General features: G+C 43.0%; 1 protein-coding gene across 1 annotated transcript in view; it reads right to left on the minus strand.

Annotated features, from left to right (window-relative positions):
• Positions 1–720: 720 nt before the first annotated feature.
• Positions 721–17870, minus strand: part of KIF26B (kinesin family member 26B) — a 303945-nt gene continuing 286795 nt past the window's right edge. Inside the window, exons 13-15 of the mRNA XM_068400416.1 lie at positions 4350–4552; positions 2858–3008; positions 721–1020 (exon numbers count right to left, since the gene is read on the minus strand). Coding sequence (XP_068256517.1) covers positions 872–1020; positions 2858–3008; positions 4350–4552 — 503 coding nt within the window. The 3' untranslated portion in view covers positions 721–871. The remainder of the gene's footprint in view (positions 1021–2857; positions 3009–4349; positions 4553–17870) is intronic.

Consider the following 17870-nt stretch of genomic DNA (forward strand, 5'->3'; position numbering starts at 1 on the left):
AACCAGTACAAAGCTAAAAATACATGAAAAAGAAAACAAGTTATGGGGGTTGGATCAAACGGAAAAGATATTTACTTCACGGTAATGTCACCTCTCCTCTCTCACACATTGCAGGACCTACAGGATGGGAAAATTACTATGTCCTCTAGCATATAAGATAGTACAGAAGAACATATAAGCAAACCTCACTCACTGCTAGAAATATTTTTTATGTCATCTGGGAAAGTTGAATTTCTCTTTGAGTGGCCTTACTGTGGTAACAAGAAAAGACAGTTAACATTTATTCATATGTTGTACAGATTAGGAAATATCTCTACAAACACAAGTTACTTAGAAACAGCAAGTCTGAAATAGGAGAAAACACCAAGAGAAAAACAAGCTGTAAATACATTTCAAAAGTGTGTTTGTTTTTTCCTTTTTCTTTTCTTGACTAGCACCATCTGTACACAATAAAGTATGAACATAAATGTTTGGATAATAAAGATTTGCAAGGCACTTAAACAGTTTTTCTGGATAGGTTTTCTTTTAATGAACCTCTCAATGGAAGTCCTACAACCACCTTTCCTCCTCCCTCAGCTAACGCAGGGAAAGAAGTGTCTTCTGCCAGCAGTTCTTATTTACAGACATGTCCTTAAAGGTTCCTCAAAGTGCTCTTTTAGGCTAAGAGAATCAACAACCTTATATCTCCATTTTTCATGCTCGTCCTGTTTTTTTTAATACTACTCTTCTTGATAGTAAAGCAAATCTCTCATACACACAGTTGAGACTTGACTCCAACCTTCATCCTCATTCTGTTGTCTTTGGGATGCTATTCAGAAGGGAAAAGGAGGATGGCAGAGATGCACATTGAAATTCTCTTGAGGTTCGTTCTTTATCGGCGTCTAGAGGTGATGTCAAAACAGGTGATCATCATGAGATGGGCCTTGCAGAAGTTGACACGGTTTTCCAAACGCTCAGTCACACATTCCAGGGCCTCCAGGTATTCCAGAGAATCCAGCTCAAATACCTGCTCCAGATCAACTGTGGGAAAGAAAACACACAGCTAGGAAAAGCAGACAAAACCCAGCGCTGGTTGGTGGGAGAGACAGAGCTAATTCAAGTCTTCAAAGCCATCAATACTGTATACAACGTTATCTCTGGCTTGCCATTGTCATTAAAAGTTGCCTTTTCTGTTTAATGGCTATTAAAATGGCACAGCAGCTTGCTGATAATGAACAATACTGTTAAGATTGCATTGGATGCTTTCTTGAGCGATATGCTCTGCCATCCTCTCCAGAACTGCAGATGCCTTTTGCGACACTCCAACATATTTCCCCAAGAAGACCCACCAGCAACCTCTTCCAGCAACCATGTGGCTCACTGCAAAGAAAACTGCTGGCACAAAACACCTGTAGGCTTCAGGTTAACCTTCATGCCCATAAGGAACTCACACGTTCAACATGATGGGGAAATTCATCACTAAAGTGTAAAACAGGCCAAGTTAAATCTGTTTACATTGATTTTATTGTTTGCATTCAGGGCCTGCTTCAGCACCATGCTTAAGCAAATGTTGAATGCTAAGCACATACTTAAAGTCAGCCCTATTCAGGGCACACATATGAGATGTACTGACTCTCTCACATATTCTGCTGACCAGAAAGAGATTTAAATAGGTGCTGTGCCCTGGGAGGAAAAGTCCTTTGCTGAATTCAGAACTCAGAATCAGAAACCAACCTCCAACCCCTTGCTCCTCACACCTCTCCCTATTCCATGTGACTCTCACTAGACCACTCAAGAGTGGCAAAGGAAGGTACACATCAATCACTCCACTGTAGGTACGCGTATGCTGCCAGAGACCATCTGGCAGGAACTTCTGTGGAAGCTGAGTGTGAGCTACACTGTCTGAGCCAGCACTTCCCATCTTATCTAGTCCCTGACATCTGTGCTGCCCTTGAGGCTTCCTGCAGTTGTCACACCAGAATCAAAAGCAAAGAGACCAAACAGTAAGTGGACAGCAATGTATGGCAAATTCTCTGCTCCCTTTAAATCTGCCCCTTTTACCTCTCTTCCTTAATAGTGTTTCTGAAACGTATACTGTGGTGGTTTTGCAGGATGTACCAATCTCATGTTAACTTATGGCAGCTGTCAAAGGAAGAGTTGGGATATTTTAAGAGAACAAACCAGCCGACCTCCTTTTGCCATCTGCAATTATCCTAAATAAATTGAAGCTTGTTTTTTTTTTCTAGAACTCTTTGATACGGACTTGTCTGCTTGCTAATACTAAAAAATGTTGGACAATTACTGCAGTACTCTTTATCTTTTTTCCTTTGAGGTCTTGAGGTCCTTCTTCATTTGAATGTGAATGCCCTTTAATCTGTCTGAACTTTACACATCTATAGTTATAAAAAATGGGCCAAATTCATTTTTCATGTAAGCCCACTGGTGCCAAGGGACAAGTTTGCTACACAGTGTTATTTTGTGGTAGAAGAGCACATTTATAATATTGCTCATATATCTGAGTGATCTGAGGCCAAAAAAAAAAAAATCTCATTTTCAGGAGCTGTGGACTGAAACACGTGAACGTTAATCTACCAATGGCAATATTCACCACTACAATGCTGTACCATTTCAACATTCAGCTCTCAGGCAAAAAGGATTGTTCAGTTCTACTGTCAACATTTAATAAGAATTATAGGGACTAGTTCGAGAAATACAGTCAATCTAAAAGTTGCCCTTAGGTCATATGTCAGTTTATTTTAGTTTACAAACACAGTAGGTCACATCTCATTCTTAGAAAACATTTCTGCTCCCCTCTGTACCCCCAGTGAAATAAACCAAAGGACACCTATAAGTCCAGGCAATAAGATGACACCCTTACATTCACTGAGCCATTTGTTAGGATCCAGCATCAGGTACTGTTTGGTCACCTCCAGTTCTCTCATTAACCACTCGTACTTGGCCTTGACCTCGGCAATTCTCTGCTGGCGATGCTCCAGGATTTTCAGCTTGGCATTGAAACATATCACCTCCTGCCAACGAGGAAAAAGGAGCAGGGAAGGAATAGGTGAAGAGGAGAAGAAATACTCAGATGCATTCAGTCAAATGATCTTCCAATCAGTAATACTGGTAATGAGACATTTACTCTGGAAGCATATGAATCACCTATCATCTGTTTTATTTTTATTGCTTTTGTTTGGTTTTGATGTTTTCCATCAGTGAGCTTTGGAGACTTTGCAATTGTAGTTAATAATAAACCATAATAATTAATAACAGGCAACATCTTGAAATCAGATTTACTGTAGCAAATTATTTCTGCTTTTTGTCACCAGAAGTTTGACTAGGGAAAAACAAAGCTCTTGGGAGAAGGAAGCCCATTGCTTGCTGTATTAAAATCATAAATACATCTCTGTGCTTGGCACATAAGAAATGCAGTAGTCGTATTATAAAATAAGAGAACTGGTAGCAATAACAAATTTAAAACATCCTTAAACAAAAGGAACATGCTATGAAAACCTCTAGCAATTCACAATCAATACAGAAGATGTATTTTCTGTAAAGACATGGGGCACAGTAACAGCACAGGGTGTCTGTCTGGAGACACCCAGCCTGGCCTCGCATGACTCCTGAGCGGTGGCAGCCATCAAAATGTGCAGTAAGTGAGCGTATGCTGAGGGCTGTGCTACCCTTGCTGGAGTGGGAGTGTTCCCAATACCGTAACTCGCCTCCTCCAAGCCTGTGTGAAGGTCTCAAAATTACCTTGTCTTCTGCTCTGTAGACAAATCTGCTGTGTGGGCCAAGTGTGGTGGAAACCCCACCCAACAAGTAATATGTTTCTCCATACAAAACCATATCAGAGAACATCACAAACAGCATAACCAAGTGACAGGGGCTAGGAAGAAAAGGTGCCCTGTAAGTTACTGTAAAATTGGTGCTATTTACCAGCTTCAGATACTCTTCCCAATCATATGTCTCAAGAGCTGACCTTTACAATTCCCTGATCTTTTTGCAAATTTGGAGGCCTGAGGTTGGCAGGAGCAACTTTGTTAGAGACAAGACATTAGCCATCCTGAAAACAGTATCATCACAGCACTTGAGACACCTCTGCTGCCTTGAAAGACAGACGTGACAAGATGCTGGAGCACAGGAACCACCAAGACTATAAGCAAGGGACAAAAATAGAAGCCACCAATATCTGTTAGCTGCTATGGAAGAAGGCATAACTTGAGTCATAACTGCTCTTAAATGAGATAACAGGTTTTGCTGTCTGTTGAATTAAGCATATGCGATACTACACACTTCTGACTGCATGATCTGAATTCCTCCTCTTACACCCTGCAGGAGGAGGGAGACATTACATGGATTGCACTCACCTTGCTGTCCCCACCTCGTCGCCGCTGGAGCCTCTCCACATCATCTATCTCATAGACTTTGATCTCAAAGGGCTCCCCCAGCCCCCTCTGCCCACTTCGCAGGGGCCCATCCACCCAGCGGACCCCAGGGCTGTTGGCAGGCTTCCTTGCTGGGGAAGCAGTATCAAGTGATAAAGCTGGAATAAGCCTCCGTCTCTGGGAACCTGCAAATGCAGAAATTGCCATTTTGTGTTAGCAGAGTTACTGCCTCTCCTTTCTGTTCCCTCTGCAGAGATGTTTACAAACTATATATATTCAGCCTTCTTACACACAGATGAAAATGGAGCGAAAACTCAAGGAGGCCATGGAAATTAGGGTTAACTGTAGCTGCGCTGTGCTGTACCCACTCACCACGAGTCAAATCCTCACATGTTCTTTGGTGCCTGACTCCAGAATTTGATCCTCGGAGGGCATACGTACCCAGAAGTTTCCAGATCTTGTGCCTGCTTCCCTTTGCTCAGGTGTCGGTGTGTACAGGTATGCCAGTGAAGGACCAGAGTAGCAGGTTGGACCTGGTCTAGCTTTGCTGGTACTGGCTCTTACAGCCTAAGGACAAGAATTAGTCAGCCTCTGCATAGACCATCTCTAGGGGAGGTGTGGTTTTGTTTTTTTTTTTTTAATCACAGCACAAAAACCACTTTGATACCATGTTCCCCTACTATGCTGGAGTTGAGTGCTAGTATACTACCACCTAGTCCTCTGCATAAGACCACTGTAGGCTAGCTAGAGCAGTAAAAACACTAGAGAGGACCAAACAGCTGCAGTAAGTACACCCAAGCTTGGCGGTTGCCACCAGAGTTGCATTAGCCTTGACTCTGTTCAGCAGAATATTCTTCTAAAACATTTCCCACTTATATGCTTTACTGCAGCACTGGTGATGGGCACCACAGAAGCAAGAATGACGGGCTGGCAGAAGGGTTAGTCACTGTGCCTGCTTCAATACCAGTGCTCATGCACACCCGCCCTGCTTTATAATACCAGCACAGTGGATGGGAGCACTGCAAGAGCTGAAAATTTACTGTGGCTGATAAAGCCTATGCCATATGGAAAGCATCTGCCATATGAGTTGCCAAGTCAGAGCCTAAGGTAAAGCAAGGGAGGAAAAGAACATCACTGGCCTGATGTCAATAGTAAGGAAGTTGAGCATGTGGTTTGTTGGGAGAAAGAACAGACACACAAAAAAAAAGAAAAAAAACTGGTTACATTTCCTTGCTTGGTTTAGTACAATCAGAGCAATGTCTGGGTTCTTAAAAAAAAAAAAAGGCTTTGTAGCTGACAACTCCTGCAGGGTCTCCCCTCGAGACACCAGGAATAGAAGGGATGGGAGAAATCAAAAACAAAATCTGGAGCCAGCAAGTTTGAATGAAACTATTAACTGACTCTCTTGGCTGCAAGAGCAAAACTGATGCCAGCAGGGAAGGGATGCAGAATGATCATGCAGATTTTATTTTAAAAACAAGATAGAATCATTTAGAGGAATCTCCAGCACTACATTTATTGAAACTTGAATGTAAATAGCCTCAACATGTTTGCCAACTTGGTGCTTCAATGAAAGCTAAAAAAAAAAAAAAAAGCCAAACCCCAAAATATCTATTGATTCCCTAGTTTTTGGATGTGCAAGTAACAAAGCATTATCTAGTTTCATTCATGGGAGTCTGTTTCTCTGCTGACTTTGCAAACGATCACATCTTATCCCATTGATTTCTGAGTGCAGCAGTCTGTGCTAGAAACCAGCAGTTAGTAACCAGTAATTAACCTGCAAATGCTAGCTCTAAAATGGATGAGAATGGTCTATCTATTCTGGAAAGCCTAATCTACAGGGTTTTTATTTGAATGTATCTGAGATAACTCTCAGCAAGAAAAGGAGAGCACAGCCAAGGCAGATAGACAGGGAGCTCTACAAGGCCCCTTTATACCAAACAGCCTGAGATCTGGACTGCCCATGCTATGACACCTATCATAGCTGTATTTACTACTCAAACTGCAGCCCCGCAAAAAAGCCCATGCTAGAATAAATGAAGCCTAACAAATACCAGCAAGTAGGAGTTATTTTAGACCTGTGGTACCAGTCACTGGAAGTCAATGTCAGCGTTCACTTACCTTGAATGCATTTCAGTTAATCTCTAGATTAAACTGCCTAATCAAGAGAAGAATCAGATCTTGATAAAAGGAAAAGCAAGACCTGGCCCATTACCATAGCTAAAAAGTGACAACAACAAGAGAGAGACAGTTTGGGAAGACCCCAACAAACTACAATGCTAAGGGTGACTCTTGTCAGCAATGCTAGAGAAAGGCAACCAAATGGTGAGAGCAGCTGTATACTTAAAGGGAGGTGAGACAGGGTAGTGGGCTATTAAATTCTGTTACATGCAGGGAGAGATCCTGCAACAGGCTCAGCCACTCCTGGGAAACGAGTCCTCCACTTGCTTAGATGTGAAGGGCACTGAGTACATCCCTAGTGTCACAGAAGACCAAAGGATTTAGGCATTAAATACTTTTAAAAATACTTTTAAAAATACTTTTAAAAATACGTTTTTGGCTTTTGGCCATGGTGTCTCACAGGAGTAGTCTTTCAAATTTTGCCTGAGTGTAAAAGCAATGTCTTTCCTATCTTTGCTGCTTGTCAACTTTTAGAGCCAGCAACACTTAAAAGCATCAGATCTGATCTCTTGTGTAATGCAGCCGAGTGCTGCTAATTCTTTTTACTTTGTGCCCCGTATTGATGGTCACATCTCCTTTCATGCCACGCCTACAGACTAGCTCTAGCGTTTCAAGGAAGCAGCTGAGCAGACTGGAAATTCCTTCTGTTCAGCTCTGCCATGCACGGCTGAACTATGACTAAGGCAGTGCCTTTTTCTGTGATGTTTGATTTTCTTCCTTTTTTTTCCCCTCTTTCTTTTTTTCCCCACTGTGGCTGTTAATACCACCTTCTTGTGTAACAGGGCACTTTTAAACCACCCCCACTGTAAAAACTGCGTCTCCAATCAGAGCCAAAGCCCAGTTTGAGACACTCAGGAAATGCAGGTGGATGGCTCCGATTCACCTTGCCACGAGAACAGTATCAGACTCTTATTTGGAGCAAAGCAAAACAGATGTCACCAGGGTATGATGTATAGGGATGATGGTAAATGTTTTTGCATTTAGTTCCCATTCATATCCATTTGGCTCAATGAGAAATAGAAGCCTGTGTTCTAGAAGGAGGACTCCAACCTGAGGCTCTGGCTAACAGCACTTATCCCTTGGTGGAGAGGCAGTGGAGACTACAGTAGCGGCAGAAGACATGCTAACATGAGCTCACTATGTTTTTCTAGCCAGAGTTCATGTCTGGGTAGCCCGTGGGTTATCACAACAAAGCGAGGCTGCCGGCTCTCGATGCACTGGGGCAATGCGGCAGGGCAGAGCTGCCTGAGGCAGGCCACCATCTGCCCAGGGGCTCCTCCGGGACGCAGGGGCCGTCCGCGCAGGTCTCCCAGTGGGTACGTCAGCGCGCGAGGCAGAGAAGAAAGAGAACGAAGGACGTCTTTTTATCTGAGCCTTGAATGCTGACTCAGGACGATTTATATGAGGTTTAGAGTGCTTCGGGGAGAAATGAAATGAAAGATCTCCTGCATCTTTGCAGTGAGGCAAAACCGAATCTAGTTTATTCTAAACATGCACAGATTAATAGGCTGTTTATTAGCCCAGGTACAGAAAATAATGGTGTCTTTTGACAGGAGACTCCTGCCACTGACCTCTCCATTTAGCCTCTGTGTTTGCTGATTTCACCTTAATTGGGATCAGTAAGGAGTTCCAGCCAAAGCAGAGCTTCAGGGGTGAGTCACAAAGCAGCTGACAACTTGCTCATCCATATCAACACACAGACACAACAATTAAATTGTTAAAATTAATACAGTTTTCCATTTACATAGAAAATACCCATTTGAAGTCCCAAATTTATTGGGAGCGCTTGATGGGGTTAGGATCTCATAAATTTTCACTGTATAATAAATAAAATGCTTTGTAGGAATTACAGTGCACCACTCCTCTACTTCCCCACCCACATCTTACAAAGACAGCAGGCAGCCGGGGAGCTCAGCAGGAGCAGCTCTCGGCAGGTCCCTCCCACCTCTGCCCCACAGGCTGGGACTGGGAGAGCTCCCTGCCCACCAAGCACCTCGGCAAACTGGCTGACCCTCCTGCCACATAAATGGGGTTCATTCCTCCATTAAAAAAATAAATATATACCAAAAATCAATCTGAAAGAAATCCTGTAAGCTGGAGACAGGACAGAATAATGACCCTTTCATTTATGACCACACAGCATGTAAAGCAACATGCCATTTGCTAAACGTCTTGGAGGATATGTTTTTCACTTAGTTTGAATTTACCCACACTCAGAATAACGCCTCTTGAGCCCAGCTAGCTTGACTATGAATAACCAGACTATGAAATAGCCCTGAAAATGCACAGAACACAAGATTTGCTTTTGCAACAGATTTGTTGCTCTACCTTGAGCTATAGGTTAAGGCTTGGCCAGGTTAAAATTAAGATAAAGGGAGTAACACAGCTGTGAAGGTGTGCAGTGTGAAAGCAGATCTGACTGAAGAGTGGCACTGAAGCTACAACATACTTCAGCAAAGATAAGCCCAGAGAAGCCTTAAGGTATTAGAAACACAGACCAAAGCAGCTAGGTATGTAAGGGTGACTTTAAGGATAAGAAGATTCATTGACTTCAGCAAAATTGCCCAACTGCATAAGGATGTGTGCTCATAAAAGTGTGTGTTGACCAGGGCAGAAACTCTAAGAGGTCTGGTTTTGCTTAACTACTGTATAGTTTGGAGTGTTCTCCTTAGATTGCTTTCCAAGCACACATTCCAGATGGAGCATCTTTTCTGAGAAAAAGCTAAAGGCAAAAAGTATAAATGCAAAATCTTCACGAAAAGAAGCATGATGCATACATCTGAATGCGATGCAAAAAAACTGCTGTCCTAGAAATTTCAAGGTGTTTCAAACAGAAAATGAAACTGTAACTTGATATATCATAATTTCAGAACTTTATAGTGTGTGCTCAAAGGCAGCATGTGGAGCCAAAGCTATTCCCCACTGCACTGTTATGGGAGGTAAAATGGCCTTTCTGTGCAGAACCTGTTGTTCAGCATTTTGTTTTGTCTCACTAGACAGTCCGTCCAAACTCAGGTGATTACAAAAACCAATCCTGGCTAAGTACAGCAGTACCCCTAAGCTCCCACCGTTTCTTCTGTGGCTTCATTTCCAGGAAATATTGTGCTTCCAGTAGCAATAGCATCAACCTCAAAGGTAGCATCAAACTGTTTGCTTACTAGCAAAGACTATCTATCTGTCTTGTTTCCCCTGCTGCTCCTCACTGTCTGACAACAGGGCTCTTGCTTTGTTTGAGTTGAAAACAGAATGCTGACTTCTCCTCTCACTCCCATTTCCTAATGGGATCTGCCCTCATGGGCAATTGTCCATGACTGAACCAACTCCTCCCCATTCCTTTCACCTCCTTTCTCCTAGTTTATTTTATAGTGCACTTTCCCCAGTGCAGAGCACATAGCTATTCACTCCTCAGATTTTCATACAGTTTGCACAGCTCCCCTCCCGATTACTGAAGACATTGCCAATGCTTTCAAGTGGAAGGCCTCTCTGATGCTGTGGAGACTTCACCAGAAGTAATTAGGGTGCCCATCTTGAGGTTGGTACTCCAAACACCAAAGAATCCAGGCACTTATTGCCAGAAAATCTAAACAACATTTGCTCATCCTGGCAAGTCAGATTACATAGGATGTTGCACCTGAACACCTAGAATAGGAACACTGACAGAATCCATCATTCAGAAGAAAATCTTCTATGCCCACCTCACTGTAAAATAGTTCAGGCCACGTTCTGTGTTGACTTATATGCAATCCCGCTGTTGTGAATCAATAAGAAGTACAAGGACACTTGAGGCTAGAAATCACTGCTTGCTGTACATAGGAATAAAGCAACCCTTGTTTATAATCTTCCATCCATACCTATACTAGATATGTTGTTTCTGAACTGGTATAAGGAACAGGCTGAGGTACTGCCACTTCCTAATTTTTTTCTACCCACCCAGTTCATTTCTTAACCTTGCTTCCTGAATTTCTGTCTCACTTTAAAAGGGGCTTTTCAGGGCAGTTTAGGGCTGGTGAATGAGCACTGCTGAAACTAGATCAGGAAGCAGCCCTCCTGCAGCGTGGCAAGTTGACAAGTAAGCTGGGAGACGCTCCAGGGAAGATGCACATCACAGGGGATGAGTTTTCAGCACCCACAATCCCTAGCAAAAAATAACCAGAGTCTCTTCTAAATATTTATCTCACTTTGGGCTGGATTTTGGTTTAAAAGGTATTTGTCAGCATTGTGGCATTTTTTCAGGAGCTGGTTATTGTTACTACAGTACTGCACTAAATAGCTGCGCCAGTCGCTTGGGCAGCAAAGGCAGAGGCTGGTGGGGAAGGGGCTCTGCAGCCGGAGCATTAGCTCCCAACAGGACAGCGGTGGAGCCATTCCAGTGAGCTAATTCTGTGGCAGTGTCAGGAGCAGGTTTTATTTACACCCAGCCTAATGGTGTGCGACTCAGTCATGCATGTTACATGGAGCCTTCACCGTGCACAATAGCCTGCTGCCATTTCCTCTATTAAATCATTCCTATGTTCATGTGGCTGAAAGCTCAGTGCTGGCATGCAGTAGTCAAGCGTGTAAAAAATGACTACTCTGATCCCTTTCAGCACATATTTGCTGCATGAAATGGCCTGGCTTTGACCTGGGAAAATCAATGCTGTTGTTTTAATGAACAAAAAAAATTGGAGCTGAAGCCTGCACTTCCCCTCTCTCTGCCCCCCCCAGGGCTGTCCAGCCAGCAGTCACATGCATAAAGTGGTCACCTGCACATAAACAGCTTTTTCTGTATAATTCTAAATATCCTTTGTCATGGTGAAGGTATAATGTAAGATATCAATTAGCCACCATCACTTGTAAGCAAGTTAAAGTAGAAACGCTGGAGATGCCCTAAGGCTTTGTGATTCAAAGGGCAATTTTCAGCTCCCCACACTGTGCCTTAGGCTGTCTAAACATGAACCAAATTCCTTTTCACTTGGATTCAAGAAGAAAAGCTCAGACTCTTTTTGTTGGTGTTTTGTTTCATCATTATCATTTTGGCCACGTTTCAAAACGTGATGCTTTGCAATATTGGTTGGAGATGGACTTTCATAATTTACAGCCTGTGGATTCAGCCTCTGACTTTTTCTGCTGCTTTGGTAGGCCGGGCTAAGTGCTTCCAGAGAGTGAATATGTCCAAATATAGAGTTTTCAGGGCTTTCCAGGAACCTCTAAATCTCCATCTTTAAAACCATCCCACCAGTGAAACCCAGAGCACACAAGTAAGAGAGAAAAATGGACACTAATTGTAGATCATTATTGTCATGTCTTAACAGTCTGTCTTTTTATTAGTGTTTAAAATCATATAGCAATTTGCTCTGCTTTGGTGCTGAAACTTAATACTGAGAAAGAGCTGTGAGGAGTCATGAAACTTTACTGCAAAAACCATAAAATGCTGCAGCAGGAATCTTTAATTGTCTATAGACAGACAGCTTCCCTGTACAAAGAAGATTAAAGCATGTGCACAAACGCACACATACATGTATGCCAATCCTATCCTGGGACAAGAGCAGGGTCCTGCAAGTGCTGAGATACACAACTGCAACTCAGGGCACAGGTTTAAACTTCAGGAAGTCAGCATTTAGAAACCTTGATTTTCCTCCAGTCTTGTCCAGACTTGGCCATACTATCAATAGCATCCCTTAGACTTTTGTTTTCTGATGCTCACTGATACTCAACGTTCAGGAACGCTGAACTGGCCCAGACTGACCCAACTTGAAAGCACTTTACGTGTAAGGACGTTCTCCCCTAAGCCTCACGTCTTCAACAGTCTCCTTCCTTCGCACAGGGGTCACATCTTCCCCCCATGCCCAAGTCCTTGGTCTTTGCCCTTGTGAGCGGGTTCATGCATGCCAGCCGGCAGGCAGCAGTCCTCACCGGTGCATTATGACTGCTGCACACTTGCTGCTCCCCCAAGCCTGCTTGGGCCACAGAGTGCTGCCCTGAGTGCTTCGCCCTGCTGTCACGAGCCCCAGCACCGGTAAAGCTCCAGGCTCAGACTCAGCTCCAAAAAACCTCAGCTAGAGAAATCAAAGGAGACACACTCCTTGGCAGAGGTCCATCCCATCTCGGCAGAGCACTGCAAGCAGCGACAGAATACAGCCCTTAGGTTTCACCCGATGCCGCATGGCACAGTGACTCTCTTAGGTACCCAATCCTATTCCCACCAGGAACAGGAAAGAAAACAGCCGCAGGAAGATCTCTGTGGTCTCCATGGAAAGCCGCGCCTGTGACAAATCGTCTCAGAGCCCCTCCCATTCTGCTGTCCCCAGCGAATATCTCCTTAGAGGCAGCTTTGAAAGGACCAAGGGGCAGGAACCTGTAAATAACATCTGCAGGAGAGGGGGGTAAAAGGCAGAAACAAGGCATTCATGCAGATTACATGGGAATGTAAACAGTGCCTGGCTTTACTGGGTAAACCTCATTAGAGCCTGGGCTCTTGCTTTGCTGTTAGCTCACAGCAGGCAGGACCTGGAGCTAGCACCAAGGCTGCATCTCTGAAATCATCCAGTCACGTTTTGCCTTGAGAATTATTTTAGAGTAATGCCCATGTACATCCAAACTAAACTGAGGAAAAGATGCTAACAACCAAAGCAGAAGAGCAGAAAGCAGGCAGGTAACACTTCTGATCTAAGGACCCTGCTGTTATTTTTTCCTACCACCATTATCTAGTTTTATGAGCTGCTAACTGGGGAAAACAGAAATTACATAAGTTGCCCAAGGTGATACAGTGAACCAGCAGCACAACAGAGAATACAGCATAGATCTTGCAAGTCCTAATCTGCCAGCCCGCCTGCCTCCTTCTCATACCTGCTGTGTTCCCAGGATACAAATATGGCTTTAGTGAAACGGAGTTCAGCCTGAATGCATTTCCTGATCACACACAGGAGCATGTATTATAAAAGCACCCTTGTCATTGCCTTTCCATGAAGGAGCACTGCCCTTGCACTTGAAATTTCTGAGGAATTAAAAACTAATATATAATTGGTGCTAGTAATGACCATACAAACTATGCCCTAACACTTCAGTGCCCTGCTCAAGACAGCACTGCCTACCCAAGAGAGAGGAGACTAGAGCCAGAGCCAGAAATATGGCTGAGATGCCCATTGTTTCTTACAGGGAAAAGGCTAACGGAGTGAGCGAAAAAAACAGAGAAAACATAGTTGTACAGACGCTTGTGGACAGAGAGGGAGGGAGGGTCTGCCACTAAAAGAAAATAACAAATGAAACCCTCCTCTCTACTGCTCAGCAAGGGCAGGGGAGGATGGGCAGCCAAGACAGTTGAGGTTCAGGTTAGGAGTCGAGGATGCCTGTAATTTAACCTTGGTTCTGACTCTCACTTAGTTGTAGGCATTGGGCAAGGCAGTAAAGCTCTCTGCCTTCTTTTCTCCACCTGTAAATTGGGGTCTGGAATAATACTTACAACACAGGGTGGATTAAAGAGCAGCTGTACAAAGCTTTGAAATGTACAGCCGTAGATCAGGGCTAAATAGCTCTGTTTCTGCCATAAGCAGTCACTTTGGGGCAATATATGCTGACATGATGTTATAGGACCAATGTTAAATGCTAGAAAGATGGGAATGTTTATTAAATGGATAGGTTAGCTTCAGGGGAAAGGCTTATCTGTCTCATGATGTAAACACATGATTTTTCAATAGTTATCAGAATGCAAGAGGCAATTTTTTTTTTATTTTATTTTAATTTTGTACACACAATACTGGGGTGTCTGTGAACTGTACAGGTACCCAAGCAGAGCCCAAAATTTAACCTAAGGCTAACACTGAAGGATATGAACTAGCTTTATCTTTCAAAAGCTGTCAATGCAGGTCTGATGCTTCGTGTATGACATCCAGGGCAGAAGCACCTACACATACAAATAATGCACTTAAGAGCATTGAAAGACAAGATCTTAATCTCCAGAAAAAATTATGTCTCTCCAATGTGTCAGAACTTCAAAAGTAATTGTGAGATCTGACAGGGCTGCTGGTGATTCTCTTAAAGACTCTTTATAGCTCCTCTTACTGGGGCCTTGGGCTGATTCATGTTGATCGTGTCTGACAGCGAACGTTTCTGTTAATAATAATCATAAATAAAGTGGACAAGGTTGCCTGACCTGAAATGAGCATATCTATAGTGCCATATCCATTACAGCACAGTGGATCTGTGATCGCAAATCAGGAACGGTCCAATGCTCTTGACACTATGTATTAAAATAATATCTGTCTTTTAAGAGCTCAGAACCTTTGTCTGATTTTTTTTCATTAAAAAGTGTTCCTTAAGAGACGACATTCACACTAGAACAGACCTATAGAAAGGAGATATTACAGGGGATGAAAGACTGCAAACCTTTGCTTTTTTCCGTGTATCATGCAGCAAAAATATATTTGCTCTATTCTCCCTTATATCTCAGCTCCTCCTTCATGTTCTCCTGCATTGAAGTCACAATCCTGGTTTTATGCCATCATAAATCTGCTGACATGTGAAAAATTATACTATTATCAAACACATCAAAACAGAATTATGACTTCAGTGCTGCTAGACCAAATGTAAACAGGAGCTGGGTTATAAGAAAGTGAAGCCTTATTAATTTCTGGGCAGTGGTTTGCTGCTAGAGATATGGAAGGTTGTAAAGATTTTTTTTTTAATTTGCATAAAACCCCTGGTTGTACTCATACACAAATACAACTACAAGTCATCATACAAAACAATACAGGAATTGCTGATATAGGGGCTCACTCTCAAAAGTAAAGTGCCAGAGATGATACACTCAGAATCTCTCCACATCAGGTGACAGGCTGAGTTAAAGGAGAAGCTTTGCGAATTACTTTGAGGGAGGTCAATGTGCCAGGCTATGCCGAGCCCACCGGGGCAGGCAACTTCCAGGGACACAGGCCCTCCACTGAAAACCCTCCGCCCCAGAGATTCAGGTCCAACAACGGGTAGATATCTGCAATGTTGCTAACCAGGAAGAGAAGAACTAAACCACGCAAAAGAAATTAGAATAAAGAGATTAATCTGTTGGCCAGCAAAAAAAAAAAGCTGTATTTGGTGAAACGGACAGGTCAGATGTTACACAGCAGTAAAAAAGCAGCAAAGCTTAGAATCTCCATGCTCCCTGCTAAGGAAAGGTTCCTACTTGCCCCATCACTCACTGCCTTTGCATATCTGCACAGCACAACAAACCAGCGTCACTGCTCTGCAAGGCAGGCTCAAGGCTGGCTAGACTATGGGAAAGCCTCTTCTCTCCAGGTGTCTTCCAGACTGCTACAAGAGCAACCTGAAACCTGAGTCTCAAACAGCCCTCTCCTCATAACTCCCTTTTCATGGCCACTGACACAATGTTCAGTCCTACACAAGGGTTATTGAAAGCCAAAGTTGTGAGCAAAAATATAACCCTGGTATAAAGTACAGCACACAGATCTGAAGCTCTTCTGTAATTACAGCACAAAGGCAATGTTTTTCCTTGGTCATATCCCTAGCTTTGTACAGCCTCCAATGTGCTATCAAAGCAGCAGTGAAATGAAACAACTAGTTTAATGAACATCAGAGTAAACAAATCCTGGTCTCCTACTCATTTAGGTTTGGGGTGAACTCTGGAGTCTAAAGAATCTGCAGGTTCTGCCTGAACCTTTTCTCAAAGTATTTTTTTAAAGCATTTGCCCTAGGGAAGGGGGGATGTTCTCTAATGTCTAATAAGGAAAATCTACATTGCAGTTTTCTCTTTGTTCCCTCGTCTGCACAGGCGCCTGTTTTCACAGAACTTGATAAATTTTTGCATCTAAATGTCCTGTGGAAAAAGTCCATATTATATGGGTAGTTTTTCCACAAGACACAATCCAGTTGTCAGTACACACCTCTGTGAACAGCTTTGTTTTCCTTTTCCACAACATACAAATCATCCTTCTTTTTTCTTGCACGTTGCCATTAAAAAGTTTATATTTGAAAGGAGCTATTAGAGAAACAGCTGCTCAGCAAGAGGAAAATCGATTTATTGCCACATAAACTGAAGAGATAGGGAAGAGGTTTTCTCATAGGATGCAAAGTTAACTTCAGAAAGATTATTTCATCACTTGGCCTGTGCTTGCACCGTGTAGAGTGATCACTTTCAGATGCATCCTCTGAACAGGTACAATCAGCCATGCACTTATGGATATGGTTTTAATAGCGGTATCTATTGTATTTACATCTGTGCTGCACATGTTCTTCCTTCTACGACTGTCAAGAGCATAAAGAAAAGGAGAGTTACGCATTACTCTATTCGTTCACTGCAAGTGAATTCCAGAGGTGAGTATCTCAGCAAGTAGAATGGCTGGTGAATTAGGATATCTATGAGAATAACACATTTTGGACAGCCAGCGCTACTGTAGGATAAGTAGCCACTGATATTTCACACACCTGTGCATGCCAGTTCCAATGCCAATGCGCATTTTTTTCAAAAGCAGGTTAGGCAGGACTGGCACTTCGGGTTGGGAAAACAGCACCCAGGAAAAAGGTAAGGTGACCAGCTGATGGATGCTCCTCATAACTGCCCTGCAAACTTCTGAAACTTGTTCTGGTGGGAAGATGTACCAGTTGCAACTGCATAGACTCTTGGTGTGACCCAGGAGGCTCTTGTCATCTAATTAGAAAGTCCTGATATAGGATGAAAGCTACTGGGGATCATATCTGAACAAAGATGAAGTCTTTCTGATCCTTTCTATGATCACCAAAAAGGTTTCAGATTTGCAAGTGCTTCAGTGCAGTGGTTCCCATATATTATTATTAATATAATTTATTATTTGTTTTCAATTAATTACTGGGAAAAGGACTCATAACTCAAAAGTTAAAAACCAAGGGTCTTAGAGGCAGGATAACATCTTTCAAGGGGCATGGGCACAACTTTGTTCCATCTTCTAGGTGGGAAGAAGGAACTCAGTGGTGGTTTCAGCTGCAGGGCATCTTGCACCTTTGGGCACGCAGACCACACAAGGAGCAAAAGTGGGCTCACAACAGATACTGCTATTCAGCAAGACTCTGGTCTTGTGCTGGTGAAACACATGCATGTCAAGAGGCGAGTCTGTGCCCAAAGTGCCTAACAGTTACATTTCACCACGTCACAAAGGCATCTTTCTGGAATCAGATCAGAAAAATATTTGTATAAATAAATACCAGAATGTGACTGTCATTGGCATTACTAATCAGTTTTAGGGATAAATGTTCTTCTGTTCAAGCAAAGTAAACCTAAGTGACGTGGGTGAGGGGGGCACTCCACTGCAAAGGCAATGTAACCATGCAGGATTTGTGCATATTGCAAAATGAAGAAACTTG

This window comes from Nyctibius grandis, chromosome 1, assembly GCF_013368605.1.
Source record: "Nyctibius grandis isolate bNycGra1 chromosome 1, bNycGra1.pri, whole genome shotgun sequence".
Classification (NCBI taxonomy): domain Eukaryota; kingdom Metazoa; phylum Chordata; class Aves; order Nyctibiiformes; family Nyctibiidae; genus Nyctibius; species Nyctibius grandis.